Below are 15,085 nucleotides of genomic sequence, written 5' to 3' on the forward strand. Positions count from 1 at the left end.
AAATAAATAAACATTTGAAATATATCAGGCTGTGTGTAATGAATGAATATAATATACAAGTTTCACTTTTTGAATGGAATTACTGAAATAAATAAACTTTTTCATGATATTCTAATTTTATGACTAGAACCTGTATACTTAATTGATCTTGTTAGGTCATAAATGTTTAGCTATTTCAGGAGATGGGTGCTACTTCTGTTTTTATAACTTCTATACTTTTCTAAATATTTAAATCTATTAATATTATTAATAACTAATGTCTAATATTTAAATCTATTCACAACAATTTACTCCTAGAAATACTTTAAAGTTTCCTCAATACCTTTAAGAATATTGTTCCCTTTGTTTTTTCCTACTTTTAGTTTGTAGCTATTTTGTTACTTTTAGCTTGTTAACCTTTGGCTACTTTTAACTTTTATCTAGCATTTTGATACTTTTGTTTTTATTCAAGCTTTAGCTGTAGCTAGACCTTTACCACTTTTTACTTTACTACCCTCGGTTTTTAGCTAGCCCTTCGCTACAGTTAGTCTTTAGCTACTCTTTATGGTTTTAGCTAGTCTTCTGCATTAAATTTTTATCTAGCATATAGTTATTTTTAGTTTTTAGCCACATTTTGCTATGTTTAGGTAGTTTTTTTGTGACTTTTCATTTTTAACTCTTTCACTAAATTTAGCTTGTTTTTTTGCTACTTTTATCAATTTTGGTTACTTTTGGTTTTAGCCAGCTTTTGCTATGTTTAGCAGCCCATTTGCTACTTTTCTCTTTAAAATACCCTTTTGCTACTACCTAACAATTATTTTCTACTTTTACGTTTTAGCTAGCAATTTGTTAGGATACTTTTAGCCAACCTTTTGCTGCTTTTAGCTATCCTTTTGCTGCTTTTAGCTCTTATTATCCTTTTTCCCACCAGTATTTATTTTGCTTTAGTTATAGCCTTTGTAACTTTTAGCTCATATTTAGCTGTTTTAAAGCATTTAGCTAGTGTTCTTCTTTTACTGCAGTTGTGGCTTCTTCAGTGGATTTCAGTGGGCTGGTCCTTCACCCTACTTTGATTTGATATATTTGTACTTTGATTGTAAATATTTGTACTTTGATATATTTGTACAATAGAGTCATCAGAAGACTAATTAATCTCTGTGGTAAAACACAGACTTCAGATAATCTGAGGTGGGTTCGGGGGTCTTCAGCTGGCCGGATGTGCGCGTCTTGGCCTCAGGTCGGCAGCCTTGAGCCGCTCCTCCTCTTCCTCCTCCTCCTCCTCCTCCTCCTCCTCGCGCCCCATTAGCATTTTCCTCTCGAGTCTCTCCACCTCACCCCAAAATTTCCTCCGAATGGGAAGAAGATATGGCATGAAGGAGGCGGCGGCCGAGCAGCACCAGCACAGTTCCCCGTCCGGCACCGAGCGGAACATGGACCCACGGACCCGCAGCTGCGGCGCGCGCGGACAGCAGAGCCAGCGGAGCACAAAGCGGCCGGAGGAGGACGCTTAACTTAACGAGCCATCACCAGATCAGCGGAACTGATTTCAGCCACAGACGCGCCGGGAAGGAGCTGAGAGGAGCCTGGAGGACCGAGCCGAACCTTCAGAGTGAGCAGGAACCGAACAAATACCAGAGGAAGGTCATCTGCGGCTGAATAAAGGAGGAGACATGAGGTAAGCCTCGTCCACAGCCACGCGCTCCGTTTGACGAGTCATGACAGATGCGCAGCCCTTTCTGCCTCCACGTACGTCTGCAAAAAGCAGCTTCACACTCCAGGGCTCTTTTTATCCTCATGTGGAGGGCAGAATAAAAAATAAAAATAAACATTATATAGAACCAGGCCCACCCCCCCACCCACACAGCCGGCCTCAGTGTGCCTGTCCTTTCTGCCCTGATGCTTAGGATTTAAACCCCCTGCGTCTTTTATTATTATTGTCACCCCCGGAGCCGCCCTGGATATTGAATGCAGGCCAGAATCAGGTTGTCATGGAGACGACAGCATCATGTCTTTTCTGCACATGGTGGAAGAAAGAAAAAAAAAAGGCCTCTGAATGATGCGCCGCCATATGTGCGTTTTCTGCGGGGGGGAAATGGGATAAGTGAGGGGCGCTTATGGCAGCAGCAGGGGGAGGGGGGTGGTGTTTATTCTGGTGGTTGCCAGGCAGGTTAACAGACAGAACCCCACTCACCCAACACACACACCCCTCCATGATGGAGCCAGATATGATTCTCTCTCCCAGAGTCTCTGGGTGGTGTTTAAACCTTTCTCCCTGTTTTCTGCAGCAGCCCTTTCATGATCCGTCTGTAGTTTGACTCCTGCGAGTTGCCGTAGCCGCAGCCTGCGCCATTCTGCTTTACAGTTTTAGAGCTTTATTTTGACAGTTCTCCTCAGAAGCAGTCCGGCCTCCTCCCTCTGCTTTGGCTGTCTGCCTTGCAGAGAAGAAGAAGAAGAAGATAAAAAGCTGTAATAGAATCCAAATGGTTCACCTCTTTCCTGCAACATCATCCAAGCCAAAGAAGTGGTTTGTTTTTCCTCTCAGCCGGGCTCAGATCAGTCCAGTTGGAGGATCGAGGAGCCGTTTCCTCTCTTTCTGTGTCTCATCCTGTTTGTTTATTTATTTATTTGTGTGTTTATTTTTGCCAGAGGCAGGCCTGTTTGACTCGAGCACAGAAAGGAAGTCTTATTAAATCTCCACCAAGCTGCAACGAGGTGCTTCTGTTGTAAAAAGACGAGTGCGAATGTTCTTCACGTTTCCTCTGTGCGATGTTTGTTCTCTGCGGTCCGACCTGTTGTTTGGTTTACTGACTGCATTTTCTGGATGTTTGTGTGTGTGTGTGTGTTTGTGCAACGAGGCGTCTGTCCTGTAAAATGACTGCTGCGGGGGTTCAAGCGCTCGTCGGGGTGACTCACTGTAGCACAGGTAGAATGATGCACTGGGAGGTGAATTGTTATCCAAGTGTTAGCATCACCGCCACACTCTCTTTACTCCAGGTTTTACTGATGAATACGTGTTTACAATCAAACCTGGAACTCAGATTTTCACTAAGATAAATCAATGTGGAATATGATCTCAGCTGCTGTTTTATGATTTAGGACCAGAGGCACGTCCTGCTGCTAATTCTGCAGCCAGGGTTCTTTATTTTCTTTCATTTCCACCACTGGGGGTGGATGAACAGGGAGAAAGGTGCAGGTGTTCTGTCACTAAAGCTGAGCTCACCCAGGATCATAGCTTCCACTTGAAAATCCTTTCAAAATAAACTACAGAAAGCAGAAATACATTCAGGGCACTCTTAAGTTGTAGGCGTTCTGTCAAAACACCCATCCCCATACTCCACATTGCTTCTTTTTTGGTGTTGTTGGTTCGTAAACAACCTGATTGTGTGTTACCAGTTGGTGAGGAGTGGATCAGGACAGAAGCTCAACAAAATAAAATAAAAAACCTCCACATGGCTGATATTGCTTCTACTACGTTGCTGATTATCTGGCAGGTGAACGTCACACTGCTGTAAAGTGGTATCAAAACACTTTTATGAGTACAAGTACACACACATGAACATAGAATTGGACCAATACTGGTATTTTCATGCATCTCTACAAATTATACATCCAAAAGTACACGAACCAAGTAGTTTAAACTATTCATCTTTGAGTGGAAAGACTTCTGAACGTTAAAAAGCGACACAAACCGGTTCTTTTCGATTTGTTTCTTGAGCGTATTTACCGTTCAGCAAAGCTAAGAAGTCTAACCAGTGCTCATTGTTCTTATATTTGTACCTTTTCAGGTCCAAGCTGGACATTTCTTGTCGTTTCTAAGCTCCCAAAGCCTTCTAATCTTTTCATTTGCTCGTTGTTTATTTCCCCACACGTCAGTTTGTTGTGGAAAAGCAGCTTAGTGTACGTTTGCTCCAGACAGATGGACCCCTACCCGATGAAGCCACGAAAAAACAGAGAAACTGTTAACAAATTGTAACACATTCACTTTAAGTAGTTGGTAAAAAGCTGTAAATATTCAGTTTTGTCCTCGTTTTCTTTTATGTACAGGCACAAAACGCTATTTTTAGACGGTTCCCTGATATAGAAAGCAGAAAAGCCCTCCTGGTTTCTCAAGAGCTACCGTGTAATTTCCATCCTGTGGAAATGATTTCTTGGAGGTTGAAAGGCGGCGGCAGAGCGAAGCGACTGGTCTGCAGTGGTCACATGTTTCCTCAGCGCTCCCACTCCCGCGTTCCTTTTTCTTACTCTGTTGCAACACTCTTCATCTTCCTCTTTCCCTCCTACTCTTTCTGTGTAAGCTTTTTTAGAGGATGTGAAGCGAGGGGGGGATGACTGAGTGTACTAGACAACATGTGCAGGACTCGGTCACCTCGGGCTGACACTTCCCCCTCTCCTCCATAATCTTTTTATCTCCTCTCATCCTGAGCTTCAGGACGGTGGTGTCTCCTCCGGTGAAATGTTTTCTCTGGATGATTTCGGGTGAGGCCACGCTCCTCTTCATCACCGCCTCTTTCCTGCGTATTTTCCACGCTTTTGCAGTCGTGTGAGTCACGAAGCTGAGGCTGGTCGGGGAATGTGCGGTGACGGTGACGCTTCTTCGCTCTCGAGTGTTTCTTTTTAAAGCCTGGCTCAGCTTTCAGACCACGTAATCTGGCTCCTTGTCGAAGTTGGTCTGTTTGTACAAAAGCTTGGGTTCGACTCTGGTTTTGTAGCTTTGTTGTCCCTGATATTTTTAGCTTCCTGTGCAGTGGAGCTGGAAAGTGGAGTTGGCTTTTTCTCGTATGTCTCTCTGGATGTGATTTATTTGTTTGAAGAAGTTTAGCTGATGGATCTCTCTTCAGCTTTTTTTTTTTTTCTTTGCTGCCTGACTCATTGGGTCATGTATGTGTAAGAAGGCAGGAGAAAAAATGTATACAGAAGCCTAATCTGGAATATCTGAACAAGTGGGACTATCAAAAGCCAAATGGTATTCAGACAGAAAGGTCTGCGTATAATATGGATCAGTCAGATTACAGCAGCTTGTTGTGATTTGTTTCAGCTCTCATCTAGAAGTGAAGCGGAGTGGGGTAGCAGGGATAACGCCCGTGGTTTCGGCTTGACCGTGGGAACTCTGTTAATCTAGAACATCCCAGAAAACCTCTCAGAGTACACTTAGAACATCCTTACATTTCAGCTGACACATGTACGTTCTCATTTACTGTAAAGTTGTTTCCAAAGAGAAACAAAAGATCTTTTTCGGTCTGATTTCCTCTGAATGGAAGTGCTTGCTTCTTTAAGGATGGGGCTTAGTGGCAGAGCTCAGAAGAAGGAACGGTGAGGAAGAGGAGGAGGTATCCATAATGTATAGTTTGTGTCCATGACAGTAAGCCTGAGGCCCTGCTGGCATTTCAAGAACCATGTCTTAAATAAGTGATGTAGTTTGGAGGGTCAGTGTGCTCTGTTTGCTGACATTTATGCAACATTTCTAACCTTTAATGTAATAAATAATTACATTATCCACTTTTTTGTTAAATATTTTTAAAAAATTATAAAAAATGCACTGATTTTTTTCTTGCTGTTGTCCTTCACATAGACCTTGAAATATCTAGGCCCGTCGCGATAAACAATAAATCAATTAATCGCATGATAAATGAAAATTATCAACCTCATTTTCATTTATCGGCTTTATCATTTCGTCATGTCTCTCTCGTTCTACTGAAGACACTGGATGACAAAAGGCTCAACTCCGGTGCTCTTCACTGACTCATCCCTTTCTCTTTAAAATCCATTTTAACCGTCCAAAATTGTGTTTTTGGATCTTTAAAAGCAGCTAAGCTGAAAAGCTAAGCCAACCTCGCAAAAAAAAAAAAAAAAACCTCCGTCTTGTCGAAGCTCCAAAATTCACGGTTGAAACCCGTGCCTTTGTCTAAAAAGTTGTTTTTCTCTGCAAAAAGAAGTTGAGAACTTGTGTACTGATTTTTTTTAATTAAAAACTTTGTGTGAAAGATGTTATGCTAAAGAGTTCAAACCACACTGAGCGTTTTGAGAACCGAAGAGAGATAGCACATGTCACGCCAAGGGGCCTCCCTCTCATTTTTCTTAAAGAGACACGCTGCTCGCTCCCTCACTATCCATCCTTCAGTTCATACGGTCTTATACTGTCATCCGGTGGTCGAAAAAAAGGTACTACATGCAAAACAAATTAAACATTTCTTCTTAAATTTGACAATAATCACTAATGTCAAATTTCAAATTATTATCGTTTATCGCAATAATTTCTGAGATAATTAATCGCCAAGCAAAATTTGTTATTGTTACAGGCCTAGAAGTATCATCCCAACAACTAAAAAATTATCTTTTTGGATTTATTCTATCCTTGTTTTACACAACGCCATGACAACATGAAGGACATTTGTATGTTCATGTACTTTTATTAACATGTTCTGGTTCCCAAAAGAATCTGAATGCTGGCTAAATTGTCCATTTAAGTGACTACAAATAGAAATGCCGTTATGTAATATAAAATGACAGCGGAAACAAATCCAGCACTGAAACTAACAAAACAGGACATCCTTTGGGACATGATATTGTTAACAGTTGAGATTGTTTTCAGTAGCTCTGCTGGTGATGATTCTGTTTGACACAGATAGCGGTCCAAAAGGCCAAGCTACTGTAGACTGATTGATTGTGTCTTTTCCACCCGATCTCTAGTGATTGCAATTTTCACACCTTTAAGCCAGTATCTCATTAGGTTGCAACACTTTAAGTGAGCAGCAATCAGGAAGGAGTTTCTAAAATGTCTCACGTTTGTGGCGGTTTTCATTTTCCTCGCATTGTCACACAATCTTGTCGCTTGAGTTTCAAGCAACTTAAACAATCCTGTCAAATTTGAAACCCGTCTTGAACCCTCTTCACGTCAGGGTTGTCTTAAACTTGTCTCAAACCCTTCTCAATTTTGCTCTTTGACGCCTGTGAAGTTTCCTTTGATAGAAAGCGTCAGAGGCTACAGCCCCAAATTTCCAGGTGTGTACTCCAGTAGATACAGTCAAAAACATGGCGGCAGCTGCCAAGGTGGGTGCAAGCCGTGCACACAAAAATAGGCTGAGACTTTCAAAAATCGGCCGCTCAATATATGGCTGCATCGTTCGCACATAGCTTGGTTGCAAACGTTCAAAATTCGGAGACTGCGACGGAAAATTCACAAATGTTCTCACAATTTTGAGCTGCCGGTACGTCTCCAACAGTCACAGCTCAAAGAAATGCTGTTCTCACAGAGGAGCTGTCCGTTAGGTCAACAGAAAGATGTGAGTATAAAATACAACCGAGGTCCACGGTGAAATTAAACCCTGAACGTTGTAGTTGTGTGACATTTTCTGTATATAGCAGGTCAAATGTAAGCAAAGTGACTTTCTGACGAGTGATTTCTACTGCAGGTAAGATATTGATTACTGATGAATCTGCAAAATACCCACACAAGTGGATCACAAGTTAATCACGATCAGGTCTGCTCTAATGTTTCCAGATCAGATAAATATCTGTTAATCTTTTAGGCAGCTTTATTCTCCCGTCGTTAGTTTCGGTGCATCTGAATACAATCCAGTCAGTGATGAAGCTGATGGTCTACAATACTGACCAGAGAGAGCAACTGTGTCAGACACTACAGATGCTAACGGTCCATTAGCTGGAAAACTTTGCCCCTGACTAATGAGGGTTTTGTTGGTCTTTATTCAGCTGAGACACCCCAGACATTAGTTCTTCCCAGAACTGACAATTAGTTTAAGATCTGCTCAGCGAGGCAAAAGCAGCAGGACACAACAAAGTGGTCAGAAATAACACCACGTGTGGATTGTTGGGGGGGGGCGGCTCTAAGGGATATGAGGTAATCTCCCCCTGGGCTAACAATATGACAATAGCTCTAAGGTTCAGTGTCAGACACCGCCCCCCCTCACTCCTCTGTGATCCAGTCCAACAACTGGCCGGTCAATGACTTCATCTCTGCCCGTCTGCCAGTCATCTCTTTGTTGCTGAAAGGATGGATTATTTGTCTCACTGTGGACGCAGCGGTGCAAGAAGTCAGAACTAAGTGATGTTTTTCCATCTTCTTTTGGATTTGAAATGTTTTTATTAATCGGTTGACCCGAACGTTGGTGATTTGTTGCGTTTCTTCAGGAGCAGGGTAAACCCGGCTCTTCGTGGATTACAGTTTGAAGCGGTCGGACCTGAACTGAAGGGAGTATTTGTTTCAGACCGTTTACCAAAATGGACATACATCGGATGCAGGCGCTGCGTTACTGCCTTCCTCAGAGTGTCAGCGACTCAGGACTGTTTTACAGCCACATCGCTGCCAGGTTTGTGCCGCCGCGTCTGACCGACTGCGTATGAGCTCCGCCTGTAAATGTCAAAGATTAATGAAGTAAAATGTCAAGTAAACGGAAAGTCACATTGTGTAAACTAGGTTTGATATTATTGTGCTAAAAGAATAACTATAATATTTCAGGAGCGCAGATGGACAAATCTTTCCCTTCTGTGTTTTAATCAGAGCTAAAATACTAATCTGTAATCTTTAATCTGCCTTGAACAAACTGCTGTATAGAAGCAGAATTGAGGTTAGGATTAGTTGCTGTGTGCATGAGTCATTTGATTTAACTGCGCACAAAAGAGCGTTTTGTTGTTACGTTTAAATAAAGCTGACTAGTGGAACGTTTGGGCTCCGATCTTGCTGATGAGCTTTAGTTCTCTGATTGCGTCTGTTCCGTCAAAGCGAGAGAGATGCAGCCCTCCGTGTGACTCTACACCGAGCTTCTTTATTCTGAACGCTCCACAGCTTCTCGTTGAGCATCTCTAAGTAGCAGCGCGCTTTAAGGCCCTCATCCATCTTTAATTCACACATGTATTAAACACAGTATGGCTTCTGGCAGAAGTGGCAGCCTCTCAGGCCAGTGCCCCTCTTACATCCCCCTACTCTCTGATAATGCACGATGGAGGGAAAGAAGCTGCTGCTGCTGTCTCAGATGGCAAGTTGCAAAATGTTGTGTTCACAAGAAAAGAGAGTGTTGATCTGCATTAAAGAAATTAAAGGATCAGATTGTATTTGCTGCTCCAACCTGAATATAAAGACCCGCCCGGATGTTCAAACCTCTGTTTTCCGATTCCCTGCTGCAAAAATCTGATAATCCAGTTTGAAATCTGTTTCAATGTTGTAAAATGTTTTGTTTTCTGAAAAGGAACTAAAACAGAATTAATAGCATCATAGAAAACAAGATGTATTGCAGCTCTGTGAATACATGTGGTCATTTTTGTCCACGTGAGGGGGAATTGGAAATATCCTCCGTTCATCCGTTTGTCCGTGCATGTTGTGAGCCTGACTTGAGAAACAAGTGAGATACTGACTTCCTGTTTAATTTGTGTCTACGTCTAGGCGTAAGAAATGTTCTTTTCAAAAAAACTGGGTTGTTAATTCAAAATCCAAGATGGCTGTCACCAAACCTTATGAGATGGATAACTTTAAAAATAAGCAAAGTGCCAACTTCCATTTTAGTGTGTGGATGCATATAGGCATAAGTAAGATCACTATCAAAACGGGGGTTGCCATGTCAAAATCCAAGATGGCCACCACCATAAACACCCCCTGGCTCCGCCATTGTGTCTGCTCATGGTAAAACGACTCCCTCCACTCACCAGGATCCATCAAGCTGCGCTGCCTTGGACAAGCAAAAAACTACTATTTTTATACACAGTGTAACATTGACCCACTTGATTATCTTGCACCAAAAACATTAAGGTTTCCTGTTGAATTACAGTCTAAAAAAAACACCTCGACAACTACAAACCATCACTATTTCAATCCCTCAGCGACGGGGAACATCAGCGTACTGCTTATGTTTAAATTGTCTCCGAAAATGACCTGCACCTCACTGCAAGATGCATACTTAGTATTTACACATATTAATTTTAACAACATATTTAAATAATCACACATGCAAATGGATATAAAGCATAGATTGCACATGAATTCCATACATTTTTTTGTATATGAAATAAAATAGTAACACACCAGAAATATGTCATAACACAAAATTCATTGTCTGTTTTTAGTACAAAACAACGGCTTCATTCAGCTAAGACCACATTAATGAATCTTGCATTAACACCATTAATAGTACAGACTTTTAACATGTCTCCTTTTGTCATTTGGGGCTTAGGTGTCGTCCTGATTCCAGGTTTACGGTTTATATAAGTTAAATTATGGGTTAGATAAACATTCAGGACAGCATGCAGGGTTGGAGATGTTTAGACTCCGTTGTCACTGCAGCACAAACATTATTCGGTCTTTCTTAGTATATGACAAATAAGAACCTTGAATCCTTGAAAAGTTGTTTAAACCCTTATTATTCTGGCAAATATACCAACAAGGTCTGTCTCCAGCTGAGAAATTCAGTGGTATTAACCTACAAAGAAACTCTTGTGATTGTGTTTAAAGTAGAAATACGGCAGAAACTATGGCTTTACCTGAACAGGAAATGCAGTCGTGCATATCTGCAGGTGGCTAAGCTGGAGTATATTTACCTGTGTACTGTTACCGGTAAATAAGAGACTTGGAGTGCTGTTACTTCAGTAGAAAGCTGCAGACACGCATGTCATTTTGTGACTTTATATAAAACTTGTTTTTGTGTTTGCATCTTTTTGAATGATTTTTTTTTTAGAATAAGTTGAGTTTTTCCTTTCGTCTGCTCCCTCCGTCAGTGAGCGGACTTGCTCTGGATCCTCTTCCTACATGGGCTCAAACCTGCAGCCTCAGTGGTGTTGACCAGTGAGCCACCACAGCCCCTGGTTATTTAGGACAAGCAGAATCAGAACAATCAATGTGTAACTGTTCATATATATTCTGAGAAATGCCTATCAAACATTTCATCTGCAGGTTGATTAAACTAAATGTTGTGTTGGGTGGGTCAGCATAGATTGTGATTGCTTAGTTTGTTGTGTTGTGAGTAGATTATCTTTCTATTGCCCTCCACCATGAAAGGTGTGTGTGCGTGGCTATAACTCTGTCACTTGTACATATACTAACATAAAACTTGTCATGATTATAACTGAGAGTCATCCCCATCACACACTCTGAGCTCTACAAGATGGCAGTTGTTCTGTTCTAATCAGATGAAGTGAAAGTCGTTCCACGTTAGAGGCTCAGATGATTAGTTTATTTACCTGAGCAATTTATTGCTCCTGCAGAGAAGCTGAACCTGAAGGATGAACGCCTTTGCTAAAATTAGCTGAAGAAGCTGAAAAAAAACTGTTAAAGCTAAAAGAAGCAAAACACTAACTAAAAGCTTTTAGGGTTCAAAACACAAAAAATTAAAAATAACAACTAAAAAAGCAGAATTTTAGCTAACAGATACATAGAACGTAGCTAGAAGCTAACAGTAGCAAGAGACTTGCTAAAAGTGGTAAAGTGCTAGCTGAAAGCAGCACAATGTAAGCTAAAACTTACAAGGCTAGGTTAAAGTAGCAAAAGCTTAAAGCGAAACATGCAAAAAGGCTAGCTTATAATACAAGTACATAAAGGTTAGTTAAAGCTAAAAGCAGCAAAGACAAGCTAGAAGCTAAAGTATCGAAAGGCTAGCTAAAATTTTAAAATAGCAGAACGGTAGCTAAAAGCTAAAAGGAACAAAAAAATGGCTAAACACTAAAAGTAGCATCAGAAGACAAAAATAGAGCAAAATGGCGCAAATTTAAAAAAGAACAATGTTTTTGAAGAAATCGAAGAGATCACATTGTGTTTCTGGTGAAAATGTTTGTAAATAAAGTTAAATATGTTAGAAAGTATATGCTACAAAATACAGCATTTATCTCTTAATTATCTAAATTTTTTGATACATGAGTGGTGACTAAAAATAACCAAAGTATGCTAAACTAGTTGGATTGCAAAAACTAACTACAGCAATTCAATTCATTTTATTTATATAACACCAATTCACAACAAAGTTGTCTCAGGGCACTGAACAGAAACATTCACATACGTATATAAAAGAGCCAATTAGTAAAGTTCTCTGTCTAAGGAAGCAGCAGACACATTGAATCTTCACTTCATCACAGTCTCCCATCCTGAGCAAGCACAGTGGCAACAGTGGAAAGAAAAACTCCCTTTTAACAGGAAGAAACCTCCAGCAGAACCAGGTTCAGGACAAGCGGCCATCTGCTTTGACCGGCTGGTTTGAGAGGAACAGGAAGGAGAGACAGAAGAACACAGGATGGCAGGTCCAGATGTTGGTCCAGGTGTACCTAAAAGACAAAAACACATGTTAAGGATAGAAAAAAATAATTACAAATACAAAACAGGTTGAGCAGAGTAAGTACAGACAGTAGCAGAGTGAAGAAATGTGGTCAGTTTGTCCTCCAGCAGTCTAAGCCTATAGCAGCATAACTAAGGGACAGCTCAGGAAACCCAAGCCAACCCTAACTATAGAATTTAGCAAAAAGGAAAGCGTTAAGCCCAGTCTTAAAACTGGACAATGTGTCAGCCTCACGGACAGAAACTGGAAGTTGGTTCCACAAGAGAGGAGCCTGATAACTGAAAGCTCTGCCTCCCATTCTGCTTTTGGAAACTCTAGAAACCTCCAAGTAAACCTGCAGTCTGAGAGCGAAGTGCTCTGTTAGGAAAATATGGAACAAAAACGAGCAAACAAAAACGCTGAGTCAGCATTCACAGAGTTCAGAAACGTGACCGAATGATGCAACACACGTCAAGAAGTTCTCACCAACTTGGTTGAGAAGATTTGGAGCGAAGCTGTAGGGACTGAAAAAGAAGATCCGGTGAGTGGGTGAACCGTTTCAGTGGGACAACTGTTGCCACTCAGGCTGGAGAAAATATCCAACCACGGCTATTTTTTCTGCTGCAGAGTGGAGCTCGTTTTACCAGCTAAAACTATTTTGTTCGTCTGACATCAGGACGCGTGAAAACATGATAGGAGAGCAGAACATAAAACCCGTCAGACAACTGAAGTCATTGTAGATTTTTTTAAACTTAACGACTGGACCAAACATTTTTCAGACATCTCTTCTTTCGGTTGCTCTTGGCTGAACCTCTTGTTCAGCTGCTAAAAAAAAAAAAAAAAAAAAAAAAAAAAAAGTTTTGTTTTGAGTAAAAATCCTCAGAAACGTCATAAGAATTCGATTTGACTTTTATGTGTGAGTTTTTCATAACTTTATGCCTGGCTTTGATTTTAGGTGAAAATGTTCCACGACGTTAACGCACATGAAGCGGCCTCCTGCAGTTGGATGTCTGTTTCTGTTTTAACCAGCTAACATGCCCCCGTCTGCTCCCTCGCAGACGACCTGGCTTCACACGTGCTTCTTGGTAATAAAGTCAGCTCGTGCTGTTTTTAGTCCGCGGGGGCCTCTTTCACCGCCCGTGCCTGGGATCGGTACTTTCCCTCGTGCCGCAGATTAGAGGTCTTGTACAGGAGTTAAGTCCTGGTTGATTTAGATTTAAAACTGCTGTGAGGTAGTGATCTGCCCTCCTGCGCTCTCTGTCTCTAATCCAACCTGTCAGTCAGGCCTCCTCCTTGAGTCAGCTGAACCCCCCCACCCCCCACCCAAACCCATGTGCTGTAAATAAATGTACACACCTCCAAGCAGGCTATACAAGGCAGTGGCTTCACCCTGAAATTCACATGCTACAGTCCTTGTGGTGAACACAATAATTATAGACGGCTAACTAGATCCATACGTGATGTGTGTGAACGAGTCTTCAGTTTGTTGGTCCGGTCACTTTTTCCGTCACGTCCTTCAAAACTGAAAGAAAAACTTCATGCACTTGTGTTAATCCAACATGTCAGCTATGACCTCGATTCTTCTGCTACAATTAAAACGTCATTCCACTGTTTATTTACCAAACATTCCTCTGGACCGGAACCATCCTTCATGCTGACTTTATGTCCTTTTTAGCTGCAGTACCAGCCAGGGACGCATTAAACTGTGGAATTATCCCTGCTGCTGCTGGAAGCCTCTCTGGGTGATTCCTCTCTGCTTCCTTGTGTTGCACAGGAGGTTACTGTTTTTTCTTTAAATAGTTAATTAGCATGACGAATGAAACTGTCACCGTGCAAAGCACCTTCTGGGTGGTCCAGTTATGTGACAACTAGTATAAGTTAGTGGGATTTATTGTGAAACGATCAAGACTCTGAGTTTGGCTCACGTTTAAGTACAGTGTTGTTTGTGCTAAGCAGTTGTACCTTCCTTGGTGTTTTAATTTATTAAATAGACTTGAGAAAAAGGAACACGTTTGAATCTGTCCTGATCAGTTTTTGTTGATTCTGTGGTTCTTTGTGTGGATGCTCGATGATGCCATCAATAACGCTGCAGGCTTTGGGTTTAACGGCTACGGGAGTGATGGTTCTCCTCGCTGGGACCCCATCTCCAACCTGAGGATCCTAAACATTGAGTTTGCCACTAGTTTTAAAGTTTTCCTGGACAACTGGAACATTTAGACGGTACACTGGCTCAAAAGGGTGTGTTACGAGCCATGTCCCTACCACCATACAGCAGCCACATTCATCCTGTCAGCCATGTGGCACGGAGCCTATCCAGGCTACTACCTCCCCTTCCTCACTGGGATCGTCATCACGCTGGCTGCCAGAGCGGTGAGCTGCTCCGCCAAACTGTTAACTTCACTAACCATGAGACACAGACAGACATTTACAGTTTAATGTAATGATTGGTTGGTTGGTTTGTTAGTTGGTGTGTTGGGTGGGTGTGTGGTTAGTGGGTTGGTTGGTGGGTGGGTGGGTTGGTTGGTTGGTTGGTTGGTGTGTTGGGTGGGTGTGTGGTTAGTGGGTTGGTTGGTGGGTGGGTGGGTGGGTGGGTTGGTTGGTTGGTTGGTTGTTGGGTTGGTTGGTTGGTGGGTTGGTTGATGGGTTGGTTGGGTGATTGGTTGGTTGTTGGGTTGGTTGGTTGGTTGGTTGGTTGGTTGGTTGGTTGGTTGGTTGATGGGTTGGTTGGGTGATTGGTTGGTTGGGTGATTGGTTGGTTGGTGGATTGGTTGATGGGTTGGTTGATGGGTTGGTTGGGTGATTGATTGGTTGGTGGATTGGTTGGTGGGTTGGTTGATGGGTTGGTTGGGTGATTGATTGGT

General features: G+C 41.9%; 1 protein-coding gene across 1 annotated transcript in view; it reads left to right on the plus strand.

The window, feature by feature from the left end:
* Nucleotides 1–8,214: 8,214 nt before the first annotated feature.
* evla (Enah/Vasp-like a) overlaps nt 8,215–15,085 on the plus strand; it is a 26,078-nt gene continuing 19,207 nt past the window's right edge. Inside the window, exon 1 of the mRNA XM_037694922.1 lies at nt 8,215–8,303. Coding sequence (XP_037550850.1) covers nt 8,215–8,303 — 89 coding nt within the window. The remainder of the gene's footprint in view (nt 8,304–15,085) is intronic.

The sequence above is a fragment of the Nematolebias whitei genome, chromosome 21 (genome assembly GCF_014905685.2).
Source record: "Nematolebias whitei isolate Nwh7 chromosome 21, NemWhi1, whole genome shotgun sequence".
NCBI lineage: Eukaryota > Metazoa > Chordata > Actinopteri > Cyprinodontiformes > Rivulidae > Nematolebias > Nematolebias whitei.